Below are 26791 nucleotides of genomic sequence, written 5' to 3'. Positions count from 1 at the left end.
AATGTAGTGTTACCATTATACCCAGCTATGGAGGCCTGTCACAATATGAAGTATTATTGGATTACTGTTGAAGCTTTAGGGAAGTCATCTATCCACATTAAATAGTAAGTGGGCCAGCAGCAAGTCATTATTCATCTTGACTATAACTGAACCTTTACCAAAGAGATACCAGAATGGAAAGATAGTTTAAATCACCCATTTGGCTAAAGAAAAATTTTCTTCTAAGTAAAATGGAAAAAGCATAACATTCAACTATAAATGATAAATGTTGGTTACTCAATTGAAGAGGTAAGAGTTAATGCTTCCTTAGATGACTCCCTCTTTTAGAAGAAGCCTAAGCTTAGTTCTAAATTAACACAAAGCATTATTTACCTTTTTTATTTTTTGTGCATTTACTTATTTTTAATACAATTTTTAAAGGTTACACTCCATTTACAGTTATTACAAAACATTGGCTATATTCCCCGTGTTGTAAAATACAACCTTGTAGCCTATCTTATACCCAATAGTTTGTTCCTCCTGCTCTCTCACATCTTTACTGCCCCTCCCCTTCCTCTCCCCACTGGTAACCACTAGTTTGTTCTCTATATCTGTGATTCTGCTTCTTTTCTGTTATATTCATTACTTTGTTGTGTTTTTGAGATTCCATATATAAGTGATATCATACAGTATTAGTCTTTCTTATCTGACTTCTTTCACTTAGCATACTGCCTTCCAAGTCCATCCACTGTTGCCAAAGCATTATTTAAATTTCACCATAGTGGAAGATTTATATAAGATACAATAAGTAACTTATTTTTATTATAGCATTTATAATTAAACAAGTATCAGTTCCTATTATTGACTGCCTGTGACCCAGATGTAGCCTAGACAATTGATTTATGTTTACCTACCTGCTTGATCACGGCCATTACAATTTTTGGTAGTTTTGACCAATATGCAGTATGTGGCCACGTGACCCTGAGCAACCAATGTCATCAGCACCCGCCCCCCGTTTCCTCTTCTGTAGAACAAGGAAATTTGTCCCTCGCAATTCTCAAATTCTGCATGTTTATGTTGATTGACTTGTTTGTCCTAGTTGTGTGGAATTGAAGATTCTTAAAGAGATCTTTAGAAAACATGCAAAAAAGAATGGTCCTTGCCAGGAAGCTAGTAGTCCATTAGGGCTAATTCTCATTCTAGAACTGAAGAAATTTGAGGAAGAAATACAGAGAGAAGAGTTTTATTCTTTTGTTGGTTCTTCAAGGCACATTATTTTTCCCTTAGGCTAGAATGATAGGATCATATGGACAGTCATTTAACTTGGTTCGTAACTGTAAGTAATGTAATTAATCTAAGTATAACCAAACTTGAAATTAGATTGACAGAGCAAGAGAAAGAATGATAAATAATTGTAAGGAAGAGTGTTCAGTGGTATATATAGTGAACTTGTTATCCAGGAGGTGAAGAAGATTGTGATCAAAGTGTTCCACGCCCAGAAAATATGACAGTTGAAACAAACCTGTAGAGATTTCTCTTCATCTTTTCACAGTTAAACATTGTGCCGCAAAGTTGCACAGTAGCCTTGCAAGTCAGAAGGAGGGTTTAAGGAATTCTTATAACATAGCAGACACACCCTTCTTTCCTCCAAAAGTTTACCACAGGTGAGCAGGGAGATCTGAGGCAACTTAACCTCTAAGCCAGGTTCCTAAGCCATAACATGAAGATAATGTTTTACCTACATTAAGGAAGATTAGGAGGATTAAATAACAAAGGTTTTTAGCACTATCTCTACCCACAGGAATCACTCCCTAAATCATAATACCATGATTATTGTCACTTATCATTACCTTTATAATTTAGAAAAGAATATATACTTTTTCATATTACTATTATCTACATTAACTTCATAAATTTTGTTTTTCTTGAGTGAGTCCTTGCTTATATGCATGTAAATGCAGTGATTCTGACATTTAAAGTAATGCCATACACTTGCAAACTTCAAAGAAGTAAAGCAATAAATATAGTTATGGCCAAAAATACTCTCTTCTTGAAATGTTCAATAGTTACAGTTTCCATAAAATCGTCTCATTTCCACTTCTCTTTGAAATATAGAAATAGTCTCTTTCTTTCTGGAGGAAGAAAATGGATGGTATGTTTTTTTCTGAATATTTTATTCTTTAGTTATTAAGACATTACTGGGAAAGCACAACTGTTCATTTACTCAGTTAGTGTTCACTGAGCCCCCATGTGCCCAGGTGCATAAATATTTGCCCCTATTAGAAAATTTGATATGACAAGATCGTGATCATTCAACAGGTATTTATTAAGCACTTACTGTGTGTCAGGTCTTGTGTTTCCAAAAGTTTGCGACACTCAGTGGAAGTGATTTATTTGACACTATTTACCAGTTGATTTCGGGAATCACTGCTTTATTTGGTGGGGTTCACCAGGTAGGTCACTTGCACTCACTGGAGGAGGATTGATGCTTCTGTAAATAATAAGATCCCTCATGAGTCAGCAATACATGGTAGTGGTTAGGGGAAAAAATATGAAGGCTTTTACAAGTAATGCTCTTCAGGTTAATGCATTTTGCTTTTTGTATTATATCTTGTAACTTATTTTTCAGCTCTTTCCATTTTAATCTGAGTGAAGAATACCCATTTTAAAAGAAACATTGCTCTATCATATCAGAAGGTATACTCAGATGTTTCAGTTATTTACACAGCCTGTTACTTTCTGTTGAATCAAAGTCTACAAAAGCTTTGTGTTTTTTGTTCTTTATGGCATTATCAATACTATTGTTCACTTCTCCTTGGTACAATAATAAACCAGCAGGACATGCAGATTTTATTTAGTTAGACCTTCCTGACTGAAAGTCCCACCTAAATCTGACTAACAAAAAGAGAAAAGGACTAATGGGCTCCTGTGTTCCATTATCTTTTTTGTTAATCTTGTGTTGTCTCTCCATTCTTAATATTGCTTGAGTTCTGTTTGTTTCCCAGAGTATTTTAAAGCAAATCCAAGACATATAATTTCACCCATAAATATTAACTGATAAGAGCTTTTAAGATTATGACTGATAACTTTCTGATTTTATTAAAGATTTTTTTTTAAACAATTGGTTTGTTCAAATACGGATCCAAAAAAGTTCTGCATGTTACCTTTGATTGTTATGTCTCTCAAGTCACTTTTAATCTAGAACAGTCCCAGATTTTGATTTCTTACCACTGACATTTTGAAGAAATAAATTCAGCTGTCCTACAGAATGTCCAGAGTTTGGCTTTATCCCCTATCTTTGCTATAAGCAGGTAGTAAAATCAGATATTTGATGAGATTCAAGCTCAAGGTTTTGGGCCACTGTACTGTAGGTGGTTCTGTGTTCTTCCTATTGCATTGTATGATGTCTGACAGGCCTATTATTAATGATAATACTGAAATTTAATACCTGCCTCCCTTCGTGGAGAAGATGTCAAGAATCCATCTTGGGGGGGCTTTAAGTCATGTAGCTTGACTTTAGTGTTTGAAATCATCAAGTATTTCTCCAAAATCATTTTTTAGTATCATTAGCCTATTAGGAAGATGCCATTTTAAAAGGCCTTCTTGTCCTAGGACACAACTCTGTCACCTAATATTTTATTTCCAATAAAAATAATTCCTTTTTAAAAATTCATCTATCTAAATGGTCCACCAAACTCTGAAAAATAATTCTCTCAGTGAAAAGGTTTCTTTTTTACCTCAGTGCTATGTTGTTAAAATGTTTATAGTTATAGAGCCCAAAAAGAAAATCTATCTATCCTGATATGGGTTGGTTAATCCAGATGACCTAATTTGTCAGGAGAGGATTCAACAGCCGCCATGTTGCCAAGTGGATAAACATTCTCTCTTCAGTGAAGGGGGCACATTCCCAAGAATATGTTTTTGGTGCTTACCAAGAAGAGAGTGGTATAAAAGTGGATGAACGATGAATAAATATAAAATTCTAATGAATAAAAATAATTGCTTAAAGATCTTTATTTCATAAGATTTTGGTTTTCTGTTTGTTCATAGGAAGAAATCTTTCCTGTTTTCCGCTCTGTATGCTGCCTTTATCTTCGGTGGTCGGCACCTAATGAACAAACGGGCGAAGTTTGAACTGAGGAAGCCATTAGTGCTCTGGTCTCTGACCCTTGCAGTCTTCAGGTAGGTTTTTTTGTTTTTCTTTGTTTTTTTTCATTTTCCAAATAAAATCCATCCATTTCATCAGACTCCGCTGAAAGAAGCAACAATCGAACATTTTATCATACATCTCATATTTTTGATTATTAAGGGTGTAAAATAAACCCGTGTCCAGAGGGAAAGCCTTCATTGCAACCAAACTTACCACACTGTACTCACGCTCTAATTTTGAGAGCTCTCAGGCCATCTCCTTTCTTGTCCAAACTGTTCATGCAGTAATTCAGTTTATGTCTTAGGACTAGAAGCAGAGCATCAACTCCATTATTTTTGTCATATAAGTATAGATGAAGGGCTAAATGGAAAGCCACAGCAGTAAACTGTGGAAGTGTATGGTAGAGTAGGGTTCCAATGCGGTGGGCATGCTGTTACTGACTAGTACTTAATCAAAAATGGCTTTCAGGCGTGTGACCAGACGCTGGACACCTGTCTGTGTTAGTATCACTAGACCAGAGAATGTTTTTGTTCCGCATCCCCCAAAGCATCCTCCACCCCCACCGCCTGAACTGACTCGCAGGCATATGCTTATGCAGCCAAGTCTTACTTTGCACTGGATAAAACTCATCATAGAGGCTGTCAGGACCAGGCCTGGTCTCTCCAGGGACATCTGCCAGCCAACATCCAGACCCACACCTGGAAGCCTGAAGGAACATTCCTAGTTTTGTAATATTTGGTGATTTGGCAATCATAAGACGAATTAGCACACAGCTGGTGTCCACACAGGTGCCAGAATTTACCTTCAGTGCTAACAAAGGCACCTGTTCTATTTGTGTTTTGCTTGTCAAAACCAGCAAATTGATAACTAGGCTTGGGGTGTAGGGGAGCAGGTATAGACAGATATGCTACAGGATAAAAACCTATTCATTTTAATATTTAGAAGCATTTCTACTTTTTTCATATTACATATTAACTGTTCTACCGCTAAGGAGAAATAGATGGTATCATTAAAAGCCTCTCATTAGTCACTTAAGGCTTATTAAAGATGATCAGTCAGGAGGAGGATTTTTGCAAACTGATGATCTGTACATCTCCATTAGGTTGGCTCCCTGCAACTAAAACACTCCTTTGCTTGCTACTACCGCATGCACTCTTTATTTCGGTGCATTTTGTAGGGCGCAACACTTGAGGTACTTGTGATTTGACTCTATCACTAAAGACTCCTTCCATTTCAATATGTATCAGGTTGGAATTCTCTAATACAAAGCAGCATTTTCATTTTTATTTACATTGAAGGTTCACAGAGTACGCCTCACCTAAAGTGTTTTGATATATGAGGAAAAAATTATGCTAATGATGCCTTTCAGCATTTTACAGATCTTTCAACATCCCTTGAGTCTTTATCTTTTGTTTTTGTTTTTTTTTAACCTTAACAAATATAAGCAGAGAAGAGAGTTCCAGGACCCCCATGCACCTGTTACCCTGCTTAAACAGTTATCAACAGTGTTCATCTTATTTCATCTATATCCCTACCAACCTCTCCCTTGTCCCCAAATTATTTGGAAGTAATACAGACTCAAATATTTCTGAATGAAATGATACCATTTCTAAAAATAGTCTTATTAAAAAATCGATCACAGTATCATTATCTCATCTAAATTAGTAATAATTCTTTATTATTGAGTGTTCCAGTTTCTCCAGTTGTCTCATAAATGGTTCTTTTTTATTACAATTTATTTTTAAGAATCCTGACCTAACTGACATATACACACTGCTATATATAAAATAGATAACTAATAAGGACCTAAAAAAAATAAACAATCCTGATCCAGATAGGTTTACACATTTCCATTGGTTGATTTCTTTAAACTAAGAGGTTTCTTCCTTCCTCTCCAAGTCCCTCCTCCCACTCACAATCCATCCTTTGGAGAATCCAAATCGTTTGCCTTTTAGAGTTTTCCCCAGACTGGATGTTACTGATCATATTCTTCTGTCCCCTGTGTTCTTTGTTAGTTGTTAGTTAGATCTAGAAATTTTATTATATTTAGGTTTAATGTTTGACAGAACTTTTTACAAGAAGTTAGTGTAGCAAAGGCAGGATAAATGCTTGATTCTTTGGTCATATTTAGCAGTTTCAAAAAAAAATTTGTTAGCATGTGAATAATGGGTTTTTTAAAGTATTGTTAAGAACTCATAGATTCATACTTCTTTACATGTCAGTGATTTTGAGATGAATTTGGAGTGGATGTATTGTAGTCCATTGCTATTATTCTTTTAGATGCTGAGTTATCCCATGTTTGGCTGGTGGGAGTTTCTTCAGATTGGCTCCTGAATTCTTGTCCATGTACTGAGTAGTGCTCATAGCTTGACGTTGTGTATGTGTGTGCATGTTTGTGTGTGTATGGGGGTGGGCGGCAGGGATGACCAGCTGTTGCAGGCCAAGCGTGTTGCCTATTCCTTGTCCAGAACTGGAACCAGTCGTTTCTCAAAGGATCCCAAGTTCATCCCAAGTTCCCTTGGGAAAGGGAGATAACATTTAGAAATGACTCTCTAAGTACTAGGGGTGGCTGTTGTCCCTAAGGTAGTTCTTATTTCTAGGCCTTTCACAGGGCAGAAATAATAGAAAATTATTTATTTTTTGAAAGAAATGTATCCAGAGTTAGTACTGATACTTCCAATTCATATTTGTGCCTAGAGAGTTTTTACTTAATTACCTCATTTCTCCTTCCTCCTATGCCAAAATCCAAGTTCCCAATGTCAGCCAGTAATTACTCATTTACTTACCCCACAACGCATATGCAATAGTTGTTAACACTACCATGTCTCTTTTAGATTGACAGGTTCTTGTTGCATCTTCCATTTCCTTAATTCTATTTGTTACTTTACTCTCTTCAGAGCCACGTTTTTTATAAAATTTTAAAAGCTGGAACTACACAGAGGCGTCCAAGCATGGACTGTCTAGGGTCTTGTAAAAATTGATCATAATATTCTAATCAGTTATTTGGAAAACATTATTATGGAATTCTATGGTTGTATCAATTGAACATGGTTCCATGTTAGGAAGAGTATATTGAGGTTTCTCTGTGCTTAAAGACTTCTGGTCAACAGTGTATTGAATGAAAAAGGCTACATACAGAATGATTTTTTATGTAATGTTTATGTAAATTTTACTCCTAGACATGAAACATGCTGTTCATTAATACATTTAAGTATTTGTAAAGTATCTAAAAAGATACTAGAAGAAAATATACTCAATTCTTACATCTATGGAAAGGCAGAGGAGACAGGCTTTTATTGAATGCCTACTATTTACTGGAAAATAAAGCAGAAAAAATTTCAGTGCTTGTAGAGGTTGGTTCTAGTGGGCTGGTAATTTGGAAGCAAAGAGGATTTAAATTTTTTTTGCTATGCGTTATCTTCCTTTTCAAAACAAATGAAGCAAATGTAATGTTGACAACCCGATTCTGGATATTGGCTGTTGATTATTCTTTGTGCTTTTCTGCATTCAAAACATTTTCTAAAATATACACACGTGCATATACAATCTCATACACAGCCTAGAGAATCTCAAATGATATTTGCTCTTTATTTTAGAATCCAAATAGCTTTTGAAAGAAATTGACATAAAGCATCAAAAATAAGCTCTTCTCACAAATAGATGTTTTGATGGGTATTAATAAAAATTCTCCTATCTTGGTCATATAAGATAACCTCATTCTTGGGGCTTCCCTGGTGGTGCAGTGGTTGAGAATCTGCCTGCCAATGCAGGGCACACGGGTTCGAGCCCTGGTCTGGGAAGATCCCACATGCCGCGGAGCGACTAGGCCCGTGAGCCACAATTACTGAGCCTGCGCGTCTGGAGCCTGTGCTCCGCAACAAGAGAGGCCGCGATAATAAGAGGCCCGCGCACCGCGATGAAGAGTGGCCCCCACTTGCCGCAATTAGAGAAAGCCCTCGCACAGAAACGAAGACGCAACACAGCCATAAATAAATAAATAAATAAATAAACCCAAAAGTTTAAAAAAAAAAAAAAAAAGATAACCTCATTCTTACAAGAATATGTTTTTGTAGAAAATTTTGAATGGCTCTCACTATAATTCACAAATTTTTAAATCCACCTATAAACGGTGTCTAATACAGAAGTATACAAAGTCCTTACACAAGAGACAGTCCTGCATTAGGTGGTAGGCAATTCAGCAGGACGCTAAGGACCAAACATCTACTCCACTCCCCACTCCTTACTACTAATAGGATGTGATATCATGGATTTGGAAAAAGAAGGAAAGAGAAAGAGAACCAAACTTTTCTGTTAGAGGAATTAGAAATGAGGGGGTGGGGGTGGAGGGCGAAGGTTTTTCTGAAAAGATTTTTTAATATATTTTACTGCTTAGAACTAGTGTCTTTTCCCCAACTTTTCAAGCTTGCCTATTAGCTCTTTATAGTAACTAGAGACCCAACTGTGACGTATTTCCGGATACTCCAAACTGTGTCTACTCATGAACTGAGACAACTGGGTGGAAATTAAATCAGATATGTAGGCTGCCTAAGCAAAAAGGAAAACCCTCACTTCTTACTGCTGTGCTTCAGAAAGAAGTGGGGGGTTTTGTATAATTTGGCGAGCATTACCTGTAGAATGTTTTCTTTCTTTCTCTTTACCTTTGGGTGTTGACTGAATATGATAGCAGGCTTCATACAGGCTGAATACAATCTAATTTATTGAAAGCCGTCATACGTTTTGAAGGAGTAGATAGACTATGATCAAGTGAGGTTTTCCCTAGGCCCGCCATGGGTTTATTTCATTGGAGAATGATTTCTCTGGGGTTTTCTTGACAATTTCTTCTCATTACCGGCAAACCTTCCTTCCCCTTTTAGATCTAAGCCATCAGCTTCTGGTGTCAATTAGTCTTTATGGATATGACTGGGTGGGGCACAGCAGCCTATTTCCACCCAACCCAAGGATAAGCATTTCCTTATTTGATGAGATAATTCCAGGTGGCATTTGGCCCTACATGTTTGAATATTTCCTTAGGGTAAATTCTGAGACAATTTCTGGTAACTTGAATTAGTAAGTCCTTTAGATGAGACTGCTGCTTATGGCAAACAGCACCAAACCCTTCAAGGTGCCGACCATCCATTCTTCCCAGACACTGCCGAGTCTTTAAATCATGTTGCTATGACGTCTCACCTGGGTTACTTCAGTTGATTTGTAAACGACTTTCTATGTATTGATTTAATAACTTCAAACCCTTCTAGATGGGGTGCAGATGTGCGTGCTTCTCATTCAAGCAGACTTTACCAGGTATCTGTCTGGCAGTGTTTTCCTCTCACTGGCAGCATAAGGAGCCTTCTTCTAGGTCTCTGGCCCAGAGCAGGTCAAAGCAGGTTGTCTAGTCAGTGCACATTAATGTTAATTACTTTGTGCTGCTTATTTATAGAGGCCAAAGTCACACCTGCTTCAGATTTGTTTATTCCTGTTTCCTGGTGATTCACTCTGGCCTCAATTGTTTTATGCTTTATTTGATCAAAGCCAGATAGTCTCAATTTACAGTTTGACTTTTTGCCTTGTTATTAACCAGCAATTTTTCCCTGTTGAAACTCATTTTTATTTCCTGGCCATATTTTAATTTTGTCATTGAATTTCATCTTTGGCTTAAGTATAAAATATATTCAAGATGAATAGAAAATTACTCTTTTTCTTTATTTAGTAAGATTTTCATGAACAAAGAGCTTATATATAGCATAGGACTCATTCAGAAAAGTATGTTTAACAGCAGAGCAGCAGATGAATGGCATTTAATCAAATCTATTCGTGGTTTTATACACACACCCATCAATATTTAATATTAGAAGAATTATTGGCAAGTGCCTTATTTTTAAAGAAACAGATATATAATAAAACCAACTGAAACTGTTCAGATGAGAAAAATATGACACTTTAAAAACCCATATTGAAGGAGTTAAGTACATCAGTGACCTGTAAAATGATGAAACATTGAAAATGACAAATTTCAGAACTTAATTTATACTCAAGCACCTTGTATCTCGTATTTTGCTATATGGTTGCCAGAAGTGGTCCTTAATCCACAGAGAACAACATTACAGATAATGATTACCGTGATATTAATGATATAAAGGAAATGGATACATAAATTATAAATGTCATAGGAGAAAAGCTGCTATTTTATCAATAACAGATTATAAATTTCACATTTTAAGATGTAGCATCAAAAGGGCAAAAGTAACAAAGCAAAAGATACTTCTAGAAAGCATATGCTGAGAAGTAAAAAAGCAAGCTGATGAATAATCATGGGAATGTGATACCACGTATGAAAAGTTTAATAACCCATAGCATCAAAACAACGTTTAAAAAGTTCAGGCTAGTGATTATCTCTTTCTGGGGAGGCAGGGAGAGCGATGGGATCAAAGAGGGTCCAAAGGAGGCTTCCACTAATTTTGTATGACTTTGTCATTACAAAAAAGTTAAATAAGAAAAAGATAACTGTGTTTGATTCAAGTGTGGATAGCAACGAAAAGAAAGCTAGCAATTGTAGTCATTTTATAAGATTCTGGCAAAATGCAGGTGTACGATAAACAAAGTAAGTTTATATCAAAACACAAACTTTGTACCCTATTGATCCAAACACACACCCCAATAATGGCAGATTCATAGTTGGAATTAAGAATGTTTTTTGTTTTCTGCTTTGTGACGGTGACCCTGAGTTCATTGTGTATGTGTAGCTGGAAGGATAATTTGGGAACCTTTCTCTTGGCCATTTATTGTGACACTAGTTGAATCACTTGACTCATTTTGAAAAACCAAGAGCAATTATATAAAGAAATGGCAACTCTCCATCCTTTAAAGTGAGATAGAACCTATAAACTAGAATCCGTACATCCTGGTGTGCTCTGGGTAACCTTAGTTTTATGCCTAGTGTCTTGGTATAATTATTAACAGCTCCCCTTTCACTCTAGAAAATGGTCCACTTTGAATGGTAAATGATACGGTTAATCTGTTTATAACCCACTGAAGAATTGTGTTGGCTTCATAAAACAGAAAAAGGGAAAATTCCAACCATCATTTGCCCAATTACCCCTAACAAATCTTTATTTTTAGTATTGACCTCTTCTCTGAAACTTGCTCTTCTGTCTATAATGTTTCCAAACATGTGACATATCATCACTCGAATTTAAAATATTCAAACCAGATGCCTTTTTTTTTTTTTTTTTAGATTTTATTTATTTATTTATTTATGGCTGTGTTGGGTCTTCGTTTCTGTGTGAGGGCTTTCGCCAGTTGTGGCAAGTGGGGGCCACTCTTCATCGCGGTGCGCGGGCCTCTCACTATCGCGGCCTCTCTTGTTGCGGAGCACAGGCTCCAGACGCGCAGGCTCAGTAGTTGTGGCTCACGGGCCTAGTCGCTCCGCGGCATGTGGGATCCTCCCAGACCAGGGCTCGAACCCGTGACCCCTGCATTGGCAGGCGGATTCTCAATCACTGCGCCACCAGGGAAGCCCCAACCAGATGCTTTTTTGATAACCCTTTAAAATTTCTCAAAATTTGTCACTATTTTCCTAGTGAGCATCTTTAAGTCATTCAAAATACTATAAAAATAACTCTTTCAACTGGTCACCAAGTTGTAAAATTCTTCTTAAACATCTCGAGTAGCTGTCTCATCTGCATTTCCACGCCAGACACTCCAGTCGTGGCCTTCATCACTTCACATCTTAAGTATTACAAACCACCGATTCCTGTTTCCCAAATGTTTTCTCCATCCAAGCTACTCACATACCATATCATTTCTGTGTTTAAACCTTAATTGAAACGCCCTTTTCTTTAGGTTGAAACTTCAACCTGCCCGTAAAAAATTAGTCTTTCCTTGACGGACCTTTCACCATTGCCCTATGCAAATGTTCCATTCAAGCCGACATATGTCTCTGACCATTGCCTCCAAAACAAACATACTTTGCCCATGCTCGTTTCTTGTCTTTGAACCTATTATCCCTCCTCTTTCTCCATTCTTCCTCCATTTTTTTTTCTTTAAGTCTTATTCATCTTAATTTAGGATGTCTTCTCTATAAAGGCTTCTCTGATCATTTCAGCCCATATCTGAGCTTCTACCGACCTTGTTGTTCATTATCATTTAACCAGGCTGTATGCTGCCTTACCCATGTACCCCCTGAGAGGCCATGTGAGTTCCTTGGAGCCAGAATTGTGTCTGGCTGTTCCTGGAACGCCTTGGCACACACACAGTTTCTGAATTAATGAATAAAAATCTCACACTTGGCCACTTCTCCAGTCACGTGTAATCAACATTTTTATTCATTCCACTTGTTCACCCTTTATATTTCTTGTATCAACTGCCACAGACACACCCCAGTCCAGTCTTCCTTTAGTATCAGCAGGCTTCACCTGTAGAAGTAGAAATGTGCTTCAAGAAATCTGGGATTGACGTCATAGAGTTGGAGGAGCCTTCCAGAGGCCTGCAGAGCACTACAGTGGGGTCTTTGTTACTCTCTGACCTCTCTGACCTCTCCTCCTCTCGCCTCTCTCCTCTCTCAGGCCAGAGTGGCAGCTGTGCTGTTCCTCAAACATGCTAGCAAAGCTGCTGCCTCAGGGCTCTCCCACTTGCCGCCCCATCTGCCCAGAACATTCCTTGCCCAATATCCTAACGCCTCGTCCGTCGCCTCCTTGAGACCTTTGCGCAAATTTCACCTTCCCCTCCCTGTCTAAAATCACAATATCCCCCCCCCTCACTCCTCACTGTCCTTGCCTGATTTAGTTTTCTCCTTGACACGTATCACCTTCCAGCCCACTATATATATTGCTAATCTTATTCATTCTCTCTCCCCTCCTACTCAACTTTGAGTTGCATGAGGGCAGGGATTTTTGTCTGATTTTTTGCTGTGTCTCTAGTGTCCAAGTAGGTGTTGAATAAATTGTTAGCTTTTCAAAATGGAAAAGGGAAATGAAGAGGAGAGGTTTGTAAACAATTGTTAGTAAGTTTCCTTGCCTTTTTTGGAAAGTCTTTTTTCCCAAGGGGGAAATAGGATATTTTTTCTGCTTTTCCCTTGAATCCAGGAACAATGTGGATTTTCAAGTATTTCCAGGAAGATAATAATTAGATTGATAACTAAATTCATGATATTTTGCTTTTTTAAAAAAATATATTTTTAAATGTCCATTATGAGGGAGAATTTGGAGCTACTGGCAGAGGAGTTTAGCAAGGAAAGCCAGGAGAACAAGCATCACCCTGCTTTGCAGGTGGCACTTTGCTCTCTAGCAGGCTGACCCCTCCTTCCTTATCTGGGGATGGCACAGACTGCAGGTCTCACTACTGCTCCAGATTTGCCTTCCAAATTAAGAAAAAAAATCCACTCCTAGTATAATGATCTAGTCCAAATAGGAGAAAAGTGTACAGTTTGTTGTAAATGTAGTAAGTTTTTAGAGGACCCAGACTGTCCCCAGTGTGATACCTGAAGGGAGCTGCATGTTAATATAAGTCCAGACAGCAGTGGCCTCTCCTATTCCCAGAACTACCGTCCACTTGACAGCCTTTGCTTCTTTACAGTTGGAAATGCTATCCAGTAGTCATAGTTTTAGTAAATAATTTTTTCTACTTATAAGAGTGAGAATTCTCTGTTCGTAAAACTGAAAACCATGGAAAAGCACAAACACAAAACCTTTCATCTCACTACCCACAGATATTTGCTATTAATATTTTGGTGCATGCCCTTTCAATAATTTGATGTTAAGCTTGAGATTCCTTAATCATAATTTTAATTCTCTGTAATCCAATTAATATATTTGAGTTTGGACAAAAATAGGACTTCAGTAATATGTTTGTAGTTCAGGTGCTATAACAACTTAAAACAGTGATAGATAAGGCATTTTAAATCATTTTACCGAAAGGAATTAGTATTTAAATAGCTGGAATAACAGCTTTTCTGAAACTTGTGTGAGAAATAACATGAGCGTTCTCGAAGAGATTTCACAGTAATTTAGGATGTAAGTATAATAACTTCTGAATCCTTTGTTAAGGATTATTTTGAGTTAAGGCTGAGTTAAGGATCACTTTGCTTATAAACTTTTGGTATTACCTCACAAATCCTTAAAGGATCCTTCTTGTTTAGCAGGGTTTAAAAAAATATATAAGATTTTGAACAAAAAATCGAATCCTTAAAAGAATCTTTAGACCTAACTTTTAATGAAATTGCCTAATTGCATAATCTGGAATACATCAGATGATGTGACATCCCATCCATTATTAAGATGAAGTAACCACAGTAACCACAATTGTAGATCGGCTGAAAAAAACAAAATGAATAACATGGAAAAGTACTAGAAGTTTATTCTGGAGAGGCCTGTTTGCAAGCACAGAATTATCTGAAATACGGAGAGATAAAACTTCCTTCCTCTCGTGGTCCACATGTCCTCAAGGCATGGGGGTGAGTTGAGGACTGTAGGAAAGACATGAGATTAGGGTTCAGTAAAGAAACATCGGTAACTCACCCTAGGTTTTAACCACAGCTGTTAGACGAATGGAAATATGAAACAGCTATTGCAGGCCCCTTCCGACCTCAGTCTTGAAAGTATCGGCAGTCTTTCATGAGAGCTATCAATTTTTAGTCTCTGTATTTCAACCAATAACTCCAAATAGTAACTGCTTGTCTATTTTTGATGATGCTGTGAAATTGACAGGCTGCCCACATCCCACTTGATTTTGTATGTGAAAGAGGGGGCCCCGTTTTCTCCCTGGTAACCAGCAATTCTTTTAGCCCGTGCCACCAATAGATGGATTATTTTAATCCATCGCTGGTTCTTCTTGGAACTCGTTCCCTACCATTTGTTTCCAAAACTCTGTGAGTGCAAATTGGTGGGGACTTTTGGATCCCTTCTTCTCATCACTTAAGACTGAATTGTCACGTATGGTAGAGGCTGCGGTACCAAGCAACCCTCACTGTATTCATTGCTATCCACTATTTTCTTTACAGTTTTCAGAATCCTGGGGTTTAGAAACAAATCTGTATGATTCAAATGATTGATCTGGGGCATAATACTTCATCGCTCTCACATTGCATTTTCCTAACAGCGTAATATAGCGATGGTTTTCTTTTATTCTTTTCATTTCACTACTGATGGTAACATGGTGGAAAGAAAGGTGGCTTTTTATATTTTGTTTTGTTCTGAGAAGCAGATGAGCAGGGTGATTAAAGTAGCCGGGAGAGATTGTCATTGATTCTAGGTATCTGTGTTAACCCAAGCTGGAGCAGAAATCTTCAATACAGCTTATAGAATTGCCTATCATTTGAAGAAATTATGAATCATTAGCTATTCAGAGTTCTCTTATGCAGGAGGCAGGGATTTGGGTTCTCTGAAAGGGTTTAGCTTTAAGCTGGAGTTTATACTAGCTTGGTGCAAAAAAAAAATAAATCAAAAGGGTCCAGGACAAGGCCACAGAGATCAAGAAAGAGCTGAGGAAGAAAAATTGAATTTCTGCCTTTGAAAAGAACATGATTAAAACTCTAGAATTTTTCCAATTTTGAACAGACAGCCTGGCCCAGGAGGTTACATCTTAACTTCTCAAGACGTTCTTGCCACCTCTTACATTTTTGCTGAGACCAAACACATCTTTTGTCACACCTAGCAGTGGGAATCACACTTGAGCGTTCTCTAATCTGCTGATTGACACCTCTGAGATGTAAATATATGAAATTTCCTGCACTCTTTAAGAACTTACCCCTAAATGCATAGTGGAAAACTAGGTTAAAGTTCGAAGTCATTCAAAGTAAAGGCAAAGGCACATTTTCCTGCCTTGCATATTTCTTAACTTGATAATATCTGTTTTCTTCCGTCTTTGCCTGACCTGGAAATATTTTATTAACCTTTTTTCTGCCGTCCCTTTAGAATACATTCTACAATTCTTCCTTCACATTTATACACACAAGCTAAGACTACAAATGGAATTGGATCAGAAGTTAGTTCTAAAGAAGGGAATTCCCTGGCAGTCCAATGGTTAGGATTCTGCGCTTCCACTGCAGGGGGCCCGGGTTCAATCCCTGGTCAGGGAACTAAGATCCCACAAGCCACACAGCACGGCCAAAAACAAAAGAAGGAAAGTCAGATTTTCTTTGGCATTTCCCAAGGGCTGCCTCCTGTGGCCCCGTGCGGGAGACACCTGCTCTTCTCCTGCGTCTCCAGCTCCAGCACAAAATGATTCACAATTATGTCTCAAGTATACACTTGGCTGTGGGTGGTGACTGGAAGGATAATACATGCTACAAGCAATGTGTGGTACCCTTACGTGCAGAACGCTACTGGTGATGGGCGCAAGTTGCATCTTTTTCACAGTTCTGGTAGACAGAAATGTCAATGGAGGGCGCTTCGCTTCTACTTCTGTTCCTACTGTACAAACGTTCCAACGTAGATAAATGACCAATGATAAATCTTGCTGCTCAAAAAGAACCCACAGCGAAAACGTCACCCTGCCCCAAACACAGTCTAACCCACCCCCACCCCAGAACACACAAGATTCAGCAATGTTATGTGGAATTAAGGAAAAAAGCTTTAAGAGAATTTTGGTCTTTGCTTTTATAATGCTAACACCAATGATAGATATTGTTCACTGGGTGTTCATTAGGTACCTGGCACTGTGCTAAACTCATGTATTGTCTTACCTAACCTTCACAGCTGCCTTGAGGTATATGCTTTCTCATTTTACAAATGAGGAAACCAAGATTCTGAAAGGTTTAAGCAATTTGCCCACATTTAACTCTAGGCAATAAACCTAAAGCCTATTGTATTTTACAAAGAAAATCACTGCAACATAGGAACCTATTGCCCTCTGGGTACCTAAGTTACTGCTCTCTTCCTCCTCCTCATCATGTTCATCATCATGACTGTGCTCATCATGCAGCCCAAGGCCCTTCAGGTAAAAACACTGAACTTGTAACACTTATGACTTGCTGTCTTGATGCAATGATAGCGTATCAGAACGATGAACAGCTTTGACAAGAAGAACAGTTGGCCCAGCTATTGAAAAGTTCTCGTTGGGCAAGAATCTCATAATCCACAATGTTAGCAGCTAACGTCCTGACCTTCTGCCTGCATCTCCAAAAAAGGCATGAGATCCATTAGGAGTGAATTTCAATTATTGAGAAATGCAGAAATGCAATGATGATCCACGTGTGAGATTGCCAGTGGAAATGGGTACCAGGTGTGTAGGCAGCCTTGTAGAGTTATATTCAGCCAAATGCATGTGTTCATACTCCACTGTGTCCATATTTCTTCATGAGGAGAAGACTGAACTTCTATTTCTTCATGAGAAGACTGAACTATTAATTTTGTCTTTTTTAAACATTTTATCCTAATGAAATATATGGTTATCACTTGGGTTATTCAATTTTTTCCCTTTCTAGCAGATGTACTTTGATATATTTATATCAAGTATAAATATTAATAAAATATTAATATAAACAAAATAAAATATATAATTAATATATATAATAAATATATATAATATATATAAATATATATTTGATATAAATATATCAAAGTAACATCTGCTAGAAAGGGAAAAAATTGAATAATCCAAATAAAAAAGACTTTAATTTGTTAGAGGAAAAAGAAATCTGTTGTGAAAGTTCTGGCTAAGTTAAACTGTAGAGTCTCTACATTAAAACACCAGTATACCCAAGTAAGTCCTCGTGCTTTCACTTGCTCTTGCTGCACCCAGCATTTGGATAGAAAGTAATATTTGTTCTCGTTTTGCCTCCCATAAAATATACAAGCCATAACACCCTGATGTTGGCTTTGGTGAAAACAAACTCTGAACTTAGTTCCGCTGAACACTTTGACTAGGAATCACTCAAGGGTTTGGAAGCTTCTGTACCACTGCCTCTTGTTTTCTTGAAACTTCTAGGCAAAACCCTGTGAGACGTTCTATAAATCCTAAATAGACTTACAATTTAAAACACTCTTAAAATCAATAAAACCATGTATTTTTAATCTTTATTCAAAACGGAAAGACAGAACCAAAGTGACTAATTTTTAAGGACAGAATGAGCAATCTTTTGACAAAATGAAGCTAGTAGAAATCACTTTGATTAGAAGTATTTTGTACCAAAAACCAACCAGAAAATAGGAGCTGCTTTAAAAAATTAACTCCTCCTTTATCCCACCGTAAGTTTTTTTTTTTTTTTTTTTCCCACCGTAAGTTTTAAATTATTGTTTCTTAATGCAGTTTAAGTAACTACGCAAACAAGGTAAGGGCAAGTCTCTGCTGTGACATTAATGACAGGTGCACTAAGAAACTCATTCAAGTATTTTTGCAGAATGAGGAGGAGTGTCAGAGACAGCTGGGCTTGCAAACCTTCCGGAAGTCTTTTATTGTTTCCTGTATTGGATCAAGTCCAAAAGTGAGAATAATTACCCTCTAGAACTGCCAAGTCTTCAGGCTGTTCAGATAACCCTGGTCTTGTAGTAGGAAAGAAATGTGAGCCAAGGTACAAGAATAGTGACTGAATTTTATAAAAAAATATTTCTAAGGGAGCAGTTTTCTCAGAAGTGGTCCTTTTGCTTTGACTAATAGAATGCAAAGTAGAGAACCATCCGGTCAAAACCACAGACAATAAAGAAGAGAGGCAATCAGACTCATTATCCACTCCTAGGCTGCCTTAGTAATCCAAGAGCTGAGGATTTCAACCAGGCTTCCTTGGGACTTTTATTTAGGTAATTCATGAAAGCCTTTGCTGGGGAGGGGAACAGGAAGTTTGAATGGGAAATTTTTATTGTTCTACAAACTCTTTATTTTCCAAAAATTTTTAAGATTACCCTGATTTAAAGTGAACAGTTCTTCTCTGTTTAGAACAGAGAAGAAATGGTAGGTTTTGCTCTAAATTTCCAAACCTAATGACCAGATCAGATGATATATGCTGGGTGCTTTATCTACACTATCTTATGCTCACAACAGAAAATACTATCCTAGTGAGGTCACATTTTTTCAGATGGGATGAGTTCTTCAGTATGCTCAAATATTTCAGAACTTTCATAATTCAAAAGCATTTTCCCATAGGAATAATTTTAAACACAGCAAATAAATACATACCTAATAGTAACTTTTCTTCATATCTAACTTTTATTCCTTCATTTGAATGTTCTTGGTTTCTGACACGTTTCTCTGTTCTGTCACTAGCCCCACCCCCTTAATGAATACTTGGATAGCATTGTTATAATTTATCAGCAATGATTGTTAAAGTAACAGCCTGGTAGTCACCAAAATCACCCTTAAGTCTTCTTAAGGTGAAGTAGGTGAGGCACCTAAACAAAGTGGTTCAGAAGATAATGACCAAAGCTGTGGGTATTTCTGTTCCCCACTAATGTGGTGCTCCCATGGGCAGCATTGTAAAGGTAGTTTAAATCAGTCCAGCCACCAGCTTTGAAATTGTGTGATTCTTTTCTTTTTGGCTGCATTGGGTCTTTGTTACTGCGCGCAGGCTTTCTAGTTGCGGGGAGCAGGGGCTACTCTTAGTTGCGGTGCACGGGCTTCTCATTGCGGTGGCTTCTCTTGTTGCGGAGCACGGGTTCTAGGTGCGTGGGCTTCAGTAGTTGCAGCACGTGGGCCCTAGAGCTCATGGGCTCAGTAGTCGCGGCACGCGGGCTCTAGGGCCCATGGGCTTCACTAGTTGTGGCACACGGGCTTAGTTGCTCTGCGGCATGTGGGATCTTCCCAGACCAGGGATTGAACCCGTGTCCCCTGCATTAGCAGGCGGATTCTTAATCACTGTGTCCCAAAGTTGTGTGATTCTTGATTATATTTTAGATGTAGGGAATTCATATTCCTTCAAATTTTACATACATCTTGATTAACGTTGTATATACATCAGTATTTCACAGTGTCATGATCCAAATCCATATAAAATGCAACTGTGTCCCTATTTTGCAAAAGAAGGAACTGATGCTTAGAGTGATGAAGAAATTTACCCACAGATGTACAGCTTATAGGTGAATCACGTTACAGATTCACTTATAGAATCACTTTTAGTTGGTCTGACTCAAAAGCCCATGCTCTTTGCTCAATGCCATGCTGCTCACATAACTGGGAAAATCAGAAATAGAGGTCCTAATTCCAGAAAGACTTTATGAGTGGCTTACATAAGAGGGGAATATGATTTTATAAGCCAGGGAAGGAGGAGAAACTACTGAGTTTCTCAAACTGTAACCACATGCATCAAAACATCTGGAATGTCTATTAAAAATTCCCGTTTCTGGGTCTTCCCCCAAAGCTATTAAATTGGAGCCCCTGGTGGTGGAGCTTAGAAATCTGCATTTTTATCGACCTCCGTGGTTTACTGTCATTAAAATTTCTGTGTAATTTCAGGGTTCTTATATGCCCCTGACACATTACCCTTCCCCGCACCGCCCGGGTCCAGGGACATCCCTACCCACACACACACACACACACACACACACACACACACACACACATTGGCAATAGAACAACTAAAGACTTTCAGGAGATGTTTAGTAGCTGAGAAGTCCAGTGCATGGTGAGCTGCTTTGCAGAAGTATCAGACTGTGACTTGCCAACCACGGCGTACTTGACCCTTACTCATGCATTTCTTATCGTGCCTCTGACCTTTTTACAGACATTTCCTCCAGCACCATGGACCAGTCTCTGGGTGCTTGCACCTGAGATAACAGCAGTGCTCTGTAACCTTTCACTCAGGGCATTATATCTCAATCAGCTTCCTGATAAATCGGCTCTCTGGTCGACCTAAAGCCATCTTGGCAGAGCCAGGGGAGGCAAAGCCAGCCCCACAGCCGTGTCCCCCACAGACCTCTGCTATGACTTCCTACGAGGGAAATGTCTCCATGATTGTGCCTTCTCCACCCCACCTCCCTCCACTCAACACGCACATATGATTTGCCAAATCTCGAGTTCCTGTTTCATTATCGGTTTGCATTTTCTCTCTTGACTGTCCCATCCTGCCTCAGAATCAATGTTGTCTGAACCAGTTTTATGGAAAATGTTCAGAGCCAGTCCTTTAACTCAATAATTCCACCACTGGGAATTTATCCCAAGGAAGTAACGCAAAACAAGGAGAGGCTTCATGTATAATGATGTTTAGGGCAGCATTATTGACACTTAAAGGTGATTAGAAGCAATCTAGAGAGAAATGTAAAAAGAAGGGAGTGCAAGCATCCGGTGGAATAGTGATGCAGATATTAACTAGGGGCTCAGGAAGACTAGGTAGCAACCTGGGAAAATGGCTGATGATAAGTAAGAAATGTACCTAGGTAGGCTGCTCTACTTAGGTACTCTAAGTTCCACCATGAATGGACAATGAGCAAGAATGGAAGGTAATAAAAATTATGATCATTGTGTTATGTTGATAGGGTCGTGACTAGTCTTTTCCTCTCTATTTCCTAAAGTATATATGCTGTAATTAAACTATGGGGTTTTTTTGATTTTTTTTTTTTTTAAATAAAGCTCATCAAACTCTGCAATCAAGATGGCCTGATTACCTCCTATTCACGAAGCTCAATATAGGGAGTCACCTTTGACTCCACCCTCATCTGCTCAGGGCAGCTGTCTGCTCAGGTGACATCTCTAACGGGCCTCAGAGCAGCCGCCTCGCACTCCCTCTGTGACAGTGCTCAGTTGCACACCTCTGCTCTCACCTCCGAAACTTGAAGCGTCCTAGGGCTCAGTTAGGTGCTCCCTTTTCTCCTCTATTTCAGTTCTCTCCCTAAGTGATCTCATCTCATTCAGCACATGCTTAAATATCAGATGACTCTCCAATGAAGTGTCCAGCCCTGATCTCTTCCCTAAACTACAAACTTTCCTTCATCTGAAAGCTATTTCATCTTCACTTGGATGTGCATATGATACGCCTCTCATATCTAATATATCTAAACAGAGCTCTGGATTTCCTCTCTACCCACTCCCCAATACGACTTCATTAATTAGTTAACGTGCAAATAAATTAATCATTAAGCCGATTCCTCTCTATCTCAGTACCTGGCATCATTATCCACCCTTGTTCATCAGGCCAAAAATCTTAGTCTTCTTCCTTGGTATCTGGCACCACGCATGGTGTTTCAGGATGTCCTGTCAGGTATACAGATTTGTCTACTTCTTTCTGTTCATGTCTGCTGCGACCACATACCAGCCGGCATCATATTTCATTTGGAAATGAGAGATACAATATCCATTTAAATGTTCTCCCTGGTGGATTTCTTATATAGTGATAAATCATTATCTTTTAATATTTTTAATAATTATACATTAGTCTTAATTATATTAACTATTAATGTTATATTGATTATTGTAGCATTTCTGATTGTATTATAGTCCATTCTTCACACAGCAGTCTGAGTTATCATTAAAAACATAAAGCACATCATGTCACTTCCCTGCTTAAAATCCACCAATGCCTATGCAGTGCAGTTAGAATAAAATAAATTTTATGGTTTTGATTATTAATTATTAATATTACTTTCACTGTAACCACATAAAAACCCTCAAAGGCCGTACAAGTGCTAGTCCCTGCCCATCTGTTGAACCACGTTTCCCTGTAGCCCCTGTCGCTGCCAGCCTCGCCGGCCTCGCAGCACAAGCACGTGCAGCTCACTCCTCATTTGCCATTGTCCATCCCTCTACTTGCCATGTTCTTCTCCAGGTCTTGGCCAGACTGGCTCCTTTTCATTAGCTCACATGTCACCTCCTCTGAGAGGCCTCCTCTAACCTCAGCAGATGATCTTGCTGTCCCCCATCCTTAATCATTATCACCTCACCCAATTTTATTATCATTATGGCACTTGCCACTATCTGAAATCTTTAAGCTATTTTTTATGTATTGCTATCTGCCCCCCACACAGACACTAGAATATAGGTTCTGACACTAGGTTCCTTGTCTTTTTTTCTTTTTTTAATCCCTTGAACCTAAAAAGAATTTAGTATGTAGTAGGCATAGAATAAGGTTTTTGGTTTTTTTTTTTTTTTGTAAGCCTTTTTATTTTTGGTATATCATATATACAGAAAAATGCACACATAGTAAATGTAGAACTCAATGATTTTTTTCGAACAAAGTGAACTCACTTGTGTAAAACCCATCAAGATCAAGATATAAAACATTACCAGCACCTTGGAAGCATCTCTCTGTGCCCCTCCCCAAGTATTATCTCCCCAGAAGTAACTACTACTCTGACTTCTATCATCAGATTAATTTGACTCTATTTGAACTTCATATGAACAGAATCACACAATATACACCCTTGTGTACCTGGAATCTTTCATTCATTATACTTGTAAGAAGCATACATGTTTTACATGTAGCAGTACTGTATAGTACTTCATTTATTCATTTTATTTTACTCTATCATAGGTAGACATTTGGGTTGTTTTACCATGGAGATATTATGAATAATGCTGCTGTGAACATTTGTATACCTGTCCTTTAGTGTGCACTATGTTGGCATTTCTGTTGGGTTTTTACCTAAAAGAGGAATTGCTCAGTCAGAGGGTTTTTGGCTTTAGGAAATTCTGCCAAACAGTTTTCCAAAGAGTTTGTACCAATTTAAGTTCTCACCAACAGCATGTGAAAATTCCAGTTGCTCCCCATTCTCACCAACCATTGATATTGTCCATTTCTCTTAGCTTTAGCAATTCTGATGGGTAACTTAGTCGTTTCTTCTTTTGAAATAAATCAGCTGCCTGGGTGGATTAAATCTGTGACAACATCTTTTTTTTTCCTACTGCTGTTGTATGTTTGTCAGCAGATCATAGGAACATTCACACTGTGAGGAATAAAAAGGTAGCTGTAGCTAGAATAAAATAATTTTTTTAAATGAATAACCCCAGGTAGAAACAATTGGATAAAATTAAAATTTTCTAAAGGGATATCTGTGCTCTGATTTTGCTCACGTTGGGTGCCAGATTCTTGTCTCAGTATTCAAATAAGGCTTACGAGTTATGATACTTACATGTAACAATACCAAGGGGTTCCTTAATTTCAAACGTCTATGGAGTTGCTAAGGGGTTTGTGGATAATGGTCAAGTTCATTATGATTCTATAATGAAAACTTGATACAGCCTATCATATATAGTTATATACAGTATATTTTAGAGAATAGTTCTGATTTCACCCTCATCCTCTCATGCTTTGTAGCATTCTTGTCCCAAGACATTGGTACTAATGTTTATCTCTCTTTCCTTAGCCACTCATCACTAATTCTTCATCTCTACTGATAAAGGTATTCAATTCATAGATCCAAGTGCTGAGTCATTATCAGGCAATTTCTTCAACTTGCCTGATATTGGTTTGGTGTTGATACTGACTGTGACCATGTGATGCTGGAGCTCAGTTTTATACTCTGCTTGTTAGAGATTACCGTTTCTGTGCTGTAATACTTCCATGCAACACCACTATGCCTGTAATAATTTTGATCAAGTTGGGTTTCATTCTATCATCTCTTCATTGTTGGAAACTTTGATTTGTTTCTGGAAGTCATTTTAGTATTTTTATCAAAGACGCATATGTCACCTATGTTTGGACTTTTTGATTTGTCCTTGGTTCCAATATTTTAAATCATTAACTGGAAAATCCATCTAATTTGTGTTCTTGAAGTGATTGCCCAAGGTACAGCAGTTTGAACTGGGAGATGGATTTGGCACTCTTTTGATTTAGGTAACATTTTGCTTAGGTAACATTTTAGGTGGCATTTCTCCCAGAATAACAAATTTTCCTGATATACTGTCTTTGACCCCACTTTAAAATGTAAGCTCCAAGAAATTCAAGACCTATCTATTGAGTTTACTGTTGTATGCCCGGTACCTAATGTCTTTCTAAACTTCCTAAACCTTTCTAAACTTCTCCAGGCCCTAAAATTTCAGGACTTTCCTTCACTCAAAATAGCGCCTGAAACATATAAAACACACAAGAAATAATTGGTTGAATGCATGAATGATTAAAAACTCCTGTCCCTTCCCTGTCTGGAATTCTTTAGGGACCTGGACTCCATCTGCACTTGTATTAGTTGAAAAGTCACCTAACACCCCTGGAAGAGTAAGGGAGTGTCAGTCATTCCCTCCTCCAATCTTATTTGTCTTTAACATCTAATTGAGAAATTACGGGAATTTCCGGTAGAGGTGGAGGAGCAGAAGAATCTGTACTTTGAAACTCAAAGTTTTGATGGGCTGTGGGTTATGGGAAAGGAAAGGAGTCAGGACAAGGGAGGAGGCCAGAAAGGGAGGTCGGAATGCCACACACAAACCAACTGCCTCCCATTTGTGTTCTAGGCTATATTTTTTCTTTTCCCTTCTCAAACATCAGATGGAAACTGGCTTCTCCTCCAGAGGAGAGAAAAGCCCTAAAACCTCAGGGTCCCATCTTCTTTGCTGGGATGGCTGGGAAGTGAGGAGCAGAGGTGGAGGGAATTCCCCTTGTTCCTCAGGCTCATGTTTGATAAGAAAGTGAGAAGACTTTCTCCCCTGAGGAAATTTACAGAGGTCTGGAGAGTTCAACTGTGCATGAGGAGGCCATTCGGAAAGTTCAGTAGCACGGTGATCTGTGAGACAAGAGAAAGCAAAGTCCGCTGACTTTTGGAAACCTTTGGGGTTTTTTGTTTTTGTTTTTGTTTTTTTTTAATTTATTTATTTATTTTTGGGTGTGTTGGGTCTTCATTTCTGTGAGAGCTTTCTCTAGTTGCGGCGAGCGGGGGCCACTCTTCATCGCGGTGCGCGGGCCTCTCACTATCGTGGCCTCTCCTGTTGCGGAGCACAGGCTCCAGACGCGCAGGCTCAGTAGTTGTGGCTCACGGGCCTAGTTGCTCCGCGGCATGTGGGATCCTCCCAGACCAGGGCTTGAACCCGTGTCCCCTGCATTGGCAGGCAGATTCTCAACCACTGCGCCACCAGGGAAGCCCTGCTTTTGTTCTTAAATTTATTTATTTATTTTATTCTTGGCTACATCGGGTCTTAGCTGTGGCATGTGGGATCTTCGTTGCGGCATGCGGGATCTTTCATTGGGGCACGTGGGTTTCTCTCTAGTTGTGGTGCATGGGCTCCAGGGCGCGTGGGCTCTGTAGTTGGCGGCACGTGGGCTCTCTAGTTGAGGCGCGCACACTCAGTAGTTGTGGCGGGCGTGGGCTGAGTTGCCCCTCAGCATGTGGGATCTTAGTTCCCTGACCAGGGATCAAACCCACGTCCCCTGCACTGGAAGGCGGATTCTTTACCACTGGACCACCAGGGAAGTCCCTGGAAACCTTTGTTTTTATTACCCAATCCTACTCATAATCATAACTACCATAGCACACAAATACCCATTGAGTTCCTATTATTCATAGGGCCCAGAGTAACTCACAGGCCCAAACCACTTCCAGCCTTAGGTACCAAACACTTTTAAGATAATTTGTGGAAGCACACTTAATGGTTGTTAAAACTTTTCCTGCCTTGAGGGTTGAAAAAAAAATTCCTCTGTGGGAAGAAAGAGGAATAGGACTGATGGAATGCCAAACCAGTCCAGGTGCAAAGCGTGCTTCCATGTGGTATGAAACATACGAGCTGGAGATATTTCCATGCACTTGCGGTCCCACCAAGTGCTTGAATGGGCTTGAGATTTTTTCCAGTATTAACACAAGGGATCAAAGCTTTAATGCTCTC

The 26791-nt window shown here is 38.7% G+C and overlaps 1 protein-coding gene across 4 annotated transcripts in view; it reads left to right on the top strand.

The window, feature by feature from the left end:
* ELOVL6 (ELOVL fatty acid elongase 6) overlaps nucleotides 1–26791 on the top strand; it is a 132168-nt gene that overhangs the window by 73322 nt on the left and 32055 nt on the right. For all 4 annotated transcript variants that reach the window (XM_036852891.1, XM_036852892.1, XM_036852890.1 and 1 more), the window contains one exon: nucleotides 4030–4161. In XM_036852891.1, coding sequence (XP_036708786.1) covers nucleotides 4030–4161 — 132 coding nt within the window. The remainder of the gene's footprint in view (nucleotides 1–4029; nucleotides 4162–26791) is intronic.

Source organism: Balaenoptera musculus, chromosome 5, assembly GCF_009873245.2.
Source record: "Balaenoptera musculus isolate JJ_BM4_2016_0621 chromosome 5, mBalMus1.pri.v3, whole genome shotgun sequence".
Classification (NCBI taxonomy): Eukaryota; Metazoa; Chordata; class Mammalia; order Artiodactyla; family Balaenopteridae; genus Balaenoptera; species Balaenoptera musculus.
Note: the sequence above shows the minus strand (reverse complement) of the source record. Positions and strands in the feature narration are given on the sequence as shown.